This window comes from Eupeodes corollae, chromosome 2 (assembly GCF_945859685.1).
Source record: "Eupeodes corollae chromosome 2, idEupCoro1.1, whole genome shotgun sequence".
Taxonomy (NCBI): domain Eukaryota; kingdom Metazoa; phylum Arthropoda; class Insecta; order Diptera; family Syrphidae; genus Eupeodes; species Eupeodes corollae.
The window spans coordinates 135,436,303-135,447,343 of record NC_079148.1 but is presented as its reverse complement, the minus strand read 5'-3'; the positions used below and the strand labels follow the sequence as shown (position 1 = coordinate 135,447,343).

Genomic DNA, 11,041 nt, shown 5'->3' with positions numbered 1-11,041 from the left:
TTTTTTAAAGTTTGTCATCAGTTCCATAATCATAGAAAATTTAAAGGAAAAAATAAATGTTCGCTATATTTTTCTTGCATTTCGCATTACATAAAATTTTACCCGTGGCGTGATGGTTAATGCATAAAACTGTCCAGCTTGAGGTCTTGGGTTCAATCCTTGCCTGTGCAACCTAAAAAGTTTTTTCACTGGAACTATCTCTTGTGAAGAATTGACAAAAATTGTTAGGAAGAAATTCGAAACACTGTTTTTCACAATCCAGTGCGATCAAAACTCTATATGATACTATTTGGTCATGATGCTTTGTGATGTGTTGGGTCCGAAATACTGTATTTAAAATATCTGTATCTCAAAATAATGTATTTCAAAATACTGTATGTACAAAATACTGTATGATCAAAATACTGGTTCTCAAAATTCTGTAAATAAGGCTAAAAATAAAAATCCTTTTGACATTATCAAACTGCATTATCATAATAATTTTTCTTTAGCATAATGTTCTAATACAATTCCCTTAAACCAGCCAGCGGTTCCTGATCTTTTTTAACTGCGGAGCAATTTTTATCAAATTAAATAGGTTTTTTTTTTAAATTTCGTTTATTTTATTGCTGAAGTATTTAAGCTTCCTCTGACAGTAAACTGAACTCGTCTTTCAACATACAACAGAATTCTGATAAAGACTTCTTTGTTGCAAAAAGTTCTTTTATCGAAAAATCTGATGCCAGGTCAATCAAGCACTCAAACTGCAGCGATGTCAGGGAAGATTGTTTTCCCAACGCGGCAACGCTAATTACACAACATGTCCCCAAAACAAAGTTTTCGTCAATGAGGAAGTTCTAACTTCAGCTCTTATATCGGAAAGCCGCGTCAATGTTTTTCCGCGAGAAAGCCACCTTATTCTGCGTGAAGAAGTAAAGACGTGTGTAGATCACACCATACTTTAAAAAGCCTTGTATTCTTTGGCCGCGATTTTATAAAGTAAAGTATTATCACGCTTTCGTTCAACACCGCTTTATTCCTGCGACGGCACCGGACATTTTACCATTCATGGCCTTGGCAACGTCTTTGCACATTTCCACGCAGTTAACCCATGGTATTTCTTTTGCAATACAAAAATTGCAAACAAAATAAAAAATTCAGCACCAGTTGTAGTAGTTGACAACGGGTTGCAGAAAAGCAAATCTTCTTGAAAGGACTTTTATTCGTTAAAGTAAAGTAGTTTTCACATTCTCCGCTAAGTTGAGATTTAGTAAGTTCAGCATACTTGCATTTGCTATCTGGATGAATCCTTACAAAATGACGTCTCATTTATGCTGGAAACATTCCACTTTGCCGCAAATTACGCATTGAGGTTTGCTGTCACTATTGTACGTAAATTATTCTGTAACATACAGAATTTTGACTATACAGTATTTGAAAATACAGACCCGATCCCTCTGTGTTTAAATTTCAGTATTTGAAAACACTGTAAACTTACAACACTGTTTACCAAAATGCTGTATGAAATTATTTTATTTTATAATATCGCCGAATTTCTTACTACAAAATATCAAGAGAAGAAAAATCCGGCACCACTTGTTTTAAAGAATCTTAATTTTTTGAAAATCCGAACAAACGTTGTATCGGAATTTAATAAAAATTAATTTAAAAAGAGTTGGGGTCAAAATTCTGTATGGATCATAATACTGTATCATAAAATACTGCATTTGAAAATACTGTATGTACAAAATAATGTACAGTGGTCAGCATAACTTTTTTGACAGAGTGAATATCTTATTATTTTGATATTTAAAATATTTTTTTGGCAAATCTGAAATAGGATTTGGATCTTAGGCAAAAAATGGATAATTTGATTGCACAGTTATTTTATTATAATTAGATTACTTAGTCAATACAAATTTCTTTTTGTTATGGCATAATTATTTTGACAGTTTTATTTTAGCTAAAAAAAGTCTCATCCCTCCTGCGACTTAATGATGAATTCCTCTTCCCTTTTATATAAGCCCATACATACATTTTTTATGACATTTATGTCAGGGCTTTGGGGTGGCCAGTTCAGGGTTTCCAACCCAATATCTTTCAGAAACTTGGTGATCATTTTGCTTTTGTGGCAAGGGGCATTATATTGATGAAAAATGAAAGAGTTTCCAATGAGTCTATCACCAGATGGAAATGCGTTCTCATTTAACACATCCAAATATTTGCTTTGCCATCGATTGGGGCTAAAACTCCATGACCGCTTGGAGAAATGCATCCCCAAAACATTAATGATCCACCACCATGGGACATGCAAGACTGGAGCAAACTTTTTATGCATTTCTTTCCGCATTCGAACAAATTTCTTTTTATGTGATCCATGAAACTCAAAGGAACTTTCATCAGTCCATAAAACTTTGTTCCAGAAGCTAAAAGGCTTATTTACATATTCCCTTGCGAATTCAATCTTTTTTATTTGTTTTAAGGTGTTATAAATGGTATCTTTCTTACTGTATATGTACGTCCCAAAATTATATTCCTTGAGACGCGAATTGTTCTTTCATTAACGGAACTTTTTTGGAGGGATTTCATTTCAAACTCCAAGCTTTTAGTGGTTAAGGCAGGATTTTTGGTGAATCCTCTCTTTTTTTAGAGTAGTTTTTCGTTTTCTACCTCATATTTGTTTAAAAGACACGCCGGAATTAAATCTTGCGACAATGGGCGGTGTGAATAAAAACGAGTATGACGAGTATTTACTTACAAGTAAAGTGTAACGAGTATTTAACCTCCAAGTAAACCGATGTGAATAAAGCGTCGAGTTTACTTGTGACCGTGTACTCGTCAACCCGAGGGTTTACTAGCAAGTATTTACTCGCGAGACAACTGAATTCACAAAAAAGGCAAGTAAATACTTGTAGCGCCACACAGACTACGCATCATTTACTGTTGTGACTTGTTCTGTTTTCGCCTAACGTTCTGTTTTCGCCTAAACTGACCTTGACTCCCCGTCAATCTGCCTTGGCCTGATCCATACCTTCAATAGTGCGTGGAAATTTAATCCAATCTTCAGACTTCGACACTATTTTATCCAATAAACTTGAAAATGTTCTGCTGACGGTACTTCTTTCAACCCCCATGTCGTTGGCAACACCACTTTGGAATCCTGGATCACTAACGTATCTCAGAAAAATTTCCATCTTTTTCCGTGCGGTGAATCCTCCACCCCTTGCATCAGTGTTTTCATCAAGAAAGTGCGAAGTGAGAAATTCTACGTTTTCGCTCTCAAACCGTAATAGTTCCTTAGATAGATCGGGACTTATATCACGCCGGTCTCTATAACGTTTCACACCACGCAGGTTCATAAATGTAGCCATCTTTAGTGTACAAGTACGACTGCAAGAATGGGGTTGGGTTGACTTGCGAACAGACGAATATTTACTTGCTACAGAAGTATTTACTTGCGTTTATTCACACCAAAATTGGCATTTTCCGGGTTTTACTAGCCTCTCAAGTATTTACTCACGAGTAAGAGTAAATACTTGTTTTATTCACTTCAATTTTGGCGTTTACTTGTAATTTTGATATGTTCAAGTATTTACTTGTCCTACTCGTTTTTATTCACACCGCCCAATAGATGCTCTAGCCTCAATACTTAGGTCTGCCGTTTTAACCATTTTTGCACAAATCCGAGCCTTAATGAATTCAACTTTTTGATATGCTTTCAATTTCTAAAAAATTATTTTAACTTACCAAGAATACAGAAAAACATCCGTCAAAATAGTTTTGTCACTCAGAAAATAGCACTTTAAATAAAAAAAGGGCTGCCAAATGACTGAGTTTGATCATCACGTGATCTATTATAACATACTTATTAACTTGTTATCGATTTGCTCTTTTCAAACTTTAACCCTTATAAATTATTATCACAAGAGCGAGAGATGTACATCTGTCAAAATAGTTATGTCGACCACTGTATGTTAAAATTCTGTATATCTAAATTCTGTGTGCCATTTTAACAGCACTTTTAAAATCAGAATTTTAACAAATATAACTTTGAAATACAGAATTTTGTCCTGTAGACATTTGTTAATAAAGAATTTTGTTCATACAGAATTTTGGCTTACATAATTTTAATTACAATACTATGACCTATACAATATTTTGACCCATGTAAAGGTTTTTTTAAACCATGTAAAGTTTTTTGTCAATAAAATGGAACCATTTTCTACAAATATACAACTATCAAAAAGTAGATCCTAACAAAGTTTATTACTATTATTTCAAAGATTTTGGAACTGGGTTCTACTTTTAAATTTTTAAATTAAATTATTAATTTAATTCAATAAAAACCCAACTAAAAGCTTATTTGAGGAAATCTTCAATCAAATAAATTTGGCTGAATGGGGCTACGTTTAAATATTTTTACAAAAATAAAAAGAAAACATTTTGAAATTCATGGTTTTTAATTTTTTAAATTTGTTACAAACACTTTGGTAATACTTCCTAAAATCCACCAAAAGTATCTTGCAATAATCGGACTTGTCAAATTAAAAATGTTGACACCATGAATATTGAAAAAAAAAAGGAATAATAATACCCTTAACACGTTTACGGTTAAACACAGTGCGAGAATTAGGAAAATAGGGAAGGATTGAAGAGGAGATACCGGTGCTCATTGGTTTTAAAATTTTGAATATTAAAATGGGAGGGGAAAGCAGAGTTGGGTAAAGCATTCCACATTCTCGATGAGTGGCTAAAAAAAGAATCTCTATACGAGTACTTCCGAAATTGAGCTCGAGGGTAAACTGATGAGCATTCCTGGAAGTGCGAGTATTACGGCTGAATTGTTGTGGGGGGGGGGGGTGCAACTGGCTCATTCGACAGAACATTGTTTGTAAAAGTATCTGTAAAACAACGAAAGGCATGAAACATTGCGCCGGTGTTCGAAAGATGTTAATGTTTCGGTTATAGTTCTATCGCCCTTTTTTGTATCCTATCTAGAACTTGTTTTAGGGGCTCCTCCCAAATATGCGACTAATATTCAATTTTTGGACGAATGAAGGCTTTTTAAATTACCGCCAGATATCAAGGGGTGAAACATTTCGTGAGCACCTGGCAGTATTTTTGGTAATATCAAATATATGATCATTCCATTAGTTGATTAGTGTTCTGGATGCAAGTGCCACTCATAGATAGCGGCCTCGGGGGTATGTTACGCATTAACGACAGGAGACAGCATTGAGTTTTCGAAGCATAAAATTCTACACGGTTTTCGATTTCCCATTGGACATGCTGTCAAGATCAGAATTTAATAAGCTTATCATACGCTTTCGTCAAAGTTCCACATCCGAAGGACAAGGATGTGAATCTAGAAACGAATATGAAAAGCTGAGGGTAATGTCGTCGGCGAAACATTTTAATGGATTAGAAGTGACAGACAAAAGATCATTTATGAATATAAGGAAGAGAGTTGGAGACAAAACGGAGCCCTGGGGGACACCAGCATTTATTTTATGAATTTGAGACTTGAAACCATCCAAAACAACTTGTATTGAACGGTTAGAAAAATAATTTCTTATCCAACGAAGATGAAATTCATCAAAACCAAAAGCACGCATTTTCGATAGAGCTTGGTGTCAAACTCTATTAAATGCTTTTGCTAAAAACGTTTAACAATTTTTCTTTCTGCACACGATTTTGTAAAAATTAATTTTCGATTCTGAATTTAGAGATTAAATGAAGATATCGACTTCAGACTATTTTCATCTTATTCAAAAACAAAATAATTCTTAGAATTATACTTGTTTTAGCGTCCCCAACAAAGAAGCTTAACCTTAAATGCATATCGCAGTTTTCGAAATTCTTAAAATGGCAATTTGACTTTTGAAAAAAAAAATTAAGAAAGTTTTTTTTTTAAATTAAATTTGCTACATTGTAACAAGTTAGCCAAAAAAAAAAGTTTTGGTCTTCAACGTGTATTTAAATAAAAAATGTAATTTGTCTGATAAGAGTCAAATTGACACATTTGGGCAGAACATTTAAACTTTTCTAACGATTTAAATTGCTTTTCGACTCAAAGCCCTTCTGAATTGAAACTTCAAACACATTTGCATATATTTCTAGCTTGGATCTTTTGTCTTGTGTATTTATAATGGTTAAGAAGTTCCTTGCCATATTTTCTTCTATTTTTGATTTAACCGGTGAGAATTTCAATAGATTCTTAATATAACCTACTTTGCGCATTTCATGTTCTTATTAGATAAGAAGACATCTTTTATTGTTAGTTTGTTTATCTATATCTTTTTCTTGAATTTCAAATCCCAAGTAGGCCAACATCATTAAAACCATCATAATCAACATACATCCTACGCAATACATACAATTTCAAAAACAACAACAAAAAAGAAGAAAATAATCATAATGATTAAATTATAATGAATATCTAGTATAGGTACTCGTATACCAACCAACCTACCTACCTTTCTACCTAAAGGCAGTCTAAATTGAATACATATTTAATGTTCATCTTACAAATTAAAGAAAGCATAGTAGGTATAGGTACTTTTTATAACTTAAGTGAAATAAAATAAATCTCAAGATTCAAAATAAAAAAAAAATTAGCTGACCCAGTTTATTTGAAACTCATTTATTACCATCAACCTATGTATATCCATTTTTTGAATTTATTTAAAGTTCAATGAATATAAAGAAAAGAAGCAAAATTGAAGTACCAATCTTATACAATTTTGTTTAAAATAAACTTAAACCTTTTTAAAAATAATTACTCTCAGGTTAAAAACTTGAAAACCTATAAAACAAACCAAACCCTGAAGTAACGTTAAGTTTCTGGTTTTCTCATTTTCAGATACGGCTGCTATGGATCCAATTTTCTACTCTCCAAGCAATGGAATCCCATCGGAAAGTAAACTGGCAACATACATGGTGAGCTATAAATATCCTTTTTTTTCAATTTTACTAACAGCACCAACAAAATAAAAAAAAAACAAATTTTAAAAACTCACAACACATCCGCTAACCAAAAAACCAAACCAAAACCGCCCATCACCATCACCACTCACCTTAACGCTTGGTCCTCCAGATCCATACTCTACATTTCCATACATTGCATCCATATATATATATTTTATCTACTAAACAGCCAGAAGCAGACTTCTCTCCAATAATGTAAATATCCTGCTTGTCGTGCTTAAACTGTTTCATAACAAGATGCTTTTTTGCATAACCGCCGCCGCCAACGCCGCCGTTCGCCGCAAAACTAGGTTTTCAATCCATAATTTTGTTGTTGTTTTGTTTTTCAAAAAGTATCTACTATAAGATATTGTATCTGTTTGCATGAAATGTATGTGCATACTTAAACTTTAACTACACACAATCCCCACAAAAACCATCATACCCCTGAGAGGGTAGATTAAAAGGAAAAAGAAAACCCCAAATGAAATGCAAATTCAAAACATCTGGAAATGTTAATATTGTTGTTGTTTTTTTGTTTGGTTTTCGTGTTAAATGAAATTTTCGTCTGGCACCCGGTGTGTGCTTAAAGAGCTTACGAGTAACGAGCTACGACCGTACGAGCGGGAATTGACATATAGAAACATCTCTACATGTTGATCAGCGAAAAACTAAAGTAGGTGGCGTTGTTTAAAGTTTACAAACGTTACGAACATAGATTGTGGGCGAGCCTCCCGCTTGTCTACAACACACCAATAACAACAACAACAAAAAGTTGTTTCAATTTAAAACTTGTGACAAAATCATATCCCCAAGGCATGTTGTAGGAGTATGTAAGCGGTTAATGTTACATCAACATCAGGCAACTTATTTCATTTTGCAAAAAGCTTATTGTTCAATATTTTTGTTTAGTTTTTGTTATACTTCTAAAAAGTTTAATAATAGTGATGTCATAATTTTTTTTAGTAGAAAAACTGCCAAATTGTTAAATGGTTTAAAATTTTCAACAAAAAAAAGTTACAAATTAGGTCATAGTACTGTAGAACTGTTAGATATTTAACTTATAAACGTTACATGGTTTTCAATTAATTCCAATGGATAAGAAAGTTAAAATTCAGCTTCACAAAATGTAAAATGAAAAATTTTAGTAATGAATAAATAAATAAACCAGGGCCTAGTGACTTACAACTCTCAACTATTCCTGTGTGCGAGTAATGTTGTCAGAAATGAAAGGGACCTACAGTTTATACGCCGAATCCGAACTTGAGAAAGCACTTTTTCATGACAAAAGTTACTCTTGGAGAATTTGTCAATTCCTCGCAAGAGGCAGTACCCGTGAAGAGACTTAAGATGGCATAGGCAGGGATCGAACCCAAGACCTCTGGCATGGCAGTCCAACGCACTAACCATCATGCCACGGGAACTACAAAAATTGCATTAATATTCATACGACATTCTATTATATATATTGACTACTTCCGAGTTTCCTTTAGAATGGAAGAAGGCTAAAATTGTTCCCATACCCGAAAAGCAAACAGGTACTGCTACAGAATTTCGGCCGATTGCCATTCTTCCGTTTCTTTCGAAAGTGGTTGAAAAAACAATTCTGGGCTTGTGAATGAAAAAATATCATCATTGCTCAGAAGGCAAAAGTCATGTTGCAATCATTCCGTGAAGGAAAACAGGTGTGTTTGCTGAAAAAGGCCCTATATGGCTTAAAACAAGCCGGCTTTCAGTGGAACATTAAATTTGACCAAAATCTTTAACAATTAGGACTTAAAACTACAAATTCTGATCCATGCGTTTACGTAGCGTGGAAAACTGGAAACATCCTGATTATTTCCATCTTTGTTGACGATGTTCTTCTAGGCTCGAAGGATGTGAACTGAATTAACTCAATAAAAAGTAAACTGATGATGGATTTTAAAGTAAAAGACCTTGAGGAAGCTAAATATTGTCTCGGAATCGAAAAAAATCAAGATTCAAACTCCATTTCCATAAGTCAAAAGAGTTAATTGGAGGATTGATGTATGCTGCTGTTTGATCCAGGCCAGATATATCTCATTCAACAAGTGTTCTTGCCCAGTTTAACAACTGTTACACGGTTATTTATTGGGGTGCTGCAAAGTTTGTCTTACGCTATCTTCAAGACTCAATTGGCTTTGGATTGCGATATTCTTCAAATGAAGAAGGTGTTCTTGGATACGTTGATTCTGATTGGGGGAGGTGCGTGATAGATAGAAGGTCATACACTGAAGACGCCTTTACATTTTCAAATGCAGTCTTTAGCTGGAAGTCTCAAAAACGAAGGACAGTAGCTCTGTCCTCCACCGCGGCTCAATATATGGGTATCTCAGAGGCTATCAAGGAGGCCATTCATCTTAGAACTTTTCTTAAAGAACTTAACCTTCGAAGCATGGAAAAGATCATTTTATAAAACGATAATCGTGGTGCCGGAGTTCTTGCTCAGAATCATGTTTTTCATGGACTAAGCATATAGAAATACAACACCATTTTATTCGAGATGTCTTATCTCAAAGTAACATAAAGCTCGAATACTTACCAACTGAGGAAATGCCTGCTGATGTTCTAACCAAGGCCCTACCTGGACCAAAGCATTACCATTGCCTATCAAGACTTGGAATAATCAAGGTTTGAGCAACTCATTGAGCGGGAGTGTTGGACATACCTGGCAATTCTCTGATCAAACATAGCTACCAACCTAACGTAGCAAACTAACTTATTTCTTATCTGTCAATTCAACTTTTGTATTCCTTCTTCTGCTTTGACATTCCCAGGTGTAAAGTTATACAACAATTACATTTATCTTTAAATATAACGGTAATCACTGTGCCTTTTTATTAGTTGAAGAATCTATGGACCTGATTCCCTTGATTTTCATCAATCTGCTTCACAGGGCAGATCCAAAGTTATCTTACAATCAACAACCTGTTAAGTATCTGTCAGTCTTATTTTCAAATTAAGCGCAGCTGCAAAGCCGCCTTACTTTTTGTAACTGATGAAATAAGAATGACAATGGAAAGTGATCATGTTACATTGCTAACACTGTTAGATTATTCTAAGGCTTTTGATACTGTTAACCAATCAATTCTTTGTAGAGAGCTAGGAAAAGAGTTGAGAGTCCTGTAAGCTTGTTCTTTCGTATCTCAGCGGAAGGCAACAATGCGTGGTGGCCAATGGATACTCGTCCACATTTCTCAATGTTTTGAATACAGTGCCACAGGGATCTATCCTTGGACCAATCCTCTTCTCACTTAACATAAATGAGATACCACAAGTTGCTAAACATTTTAATGAACGAGGATCTGCTCCGCATTTCACAGTGGTCAAAAAAAAATGATCTCCGCCTAAAAACTGTCAAATCAACATCCCTCCCTATCCATCTGTCGCAAAAACTTTGATCCATAAACCCGTTGAAACTTGACGTCAAAACCATTAAATATGTTAACACTGCTAGAAACCTAAGAGTAGTATTCAATCGTACTCTCACTTGGGATGACCACCTTAAAAGTGCCATTGGTAAAGTCTATGGAATTCTCCGCCTTCTGCAAGCCACTCGAAATTTTATCCCGATCAAAACTAAACTGCTACTTGCTAAGGCCCTTATGCAACTAATTGTGCTGTGTGGGTTTGCAATCTTTTTTAAACTAGACTGTGTTTCTAGCCGCAAATTGAATGTTGCTTATAACAATATTGAACGCTATATTTATTATCTCGTTATTATCACATAACCATTTTTGGGGTACGGATTTCTGGTTGTAGCAGAGACAGCTCCATAAACTTTCGCTCTCTGAGTAAACTGCATGAAGCTACTTGTAAACTGTTGCTAATGCAGAACGCTGTGAGGAGGGCAGACACCAGGTGGAACAACATCACCACGTGTCAGCTCACAAAAAACATCTGACCAACACTGGATTTAAAACGTTCAAGGTGCTTGCTCTCTCTAAGCAGATCGCATATAAGCTCGATAACAGGTGTCATAACCGGACACTGTCTAGTAGGAAAGAACGCCACGCGACTAGGCGTATTCTCAAATGACTTTTGCAGAAGCTGTATGAACGAGGAAGAGGAGGAC

General features: G+C 34.7%; 1 protein-coding gene across 6 annotated transcripts in view; it reads left to right on the top strand.

Annotated features, from left to right (window-relative positions):
- The window catches only part of LOC129946703 (PAN2-PAN3 deadenylation complex subunit PAN3), a 122,702-nt gene that overhangs the window by 78,860 nt on the left and 32,801 nt on the right, over window positions 1-11,041 (top strand). For all 6 annotated transcript variants that reach the window (XM_056056978.1, XM_056056980.1, XM_056056977.1 and 3 more), the window contains one exon: window positions 6,842-6,918. In XM_056056978.1, the coding sequence (XP_055912953.1) occupies window positions 6,842-6,918 (77 nt within the window). The remainder of the gene's footprint in view (window positions 1-6,841; window positions 6,919-11,041) is intronic.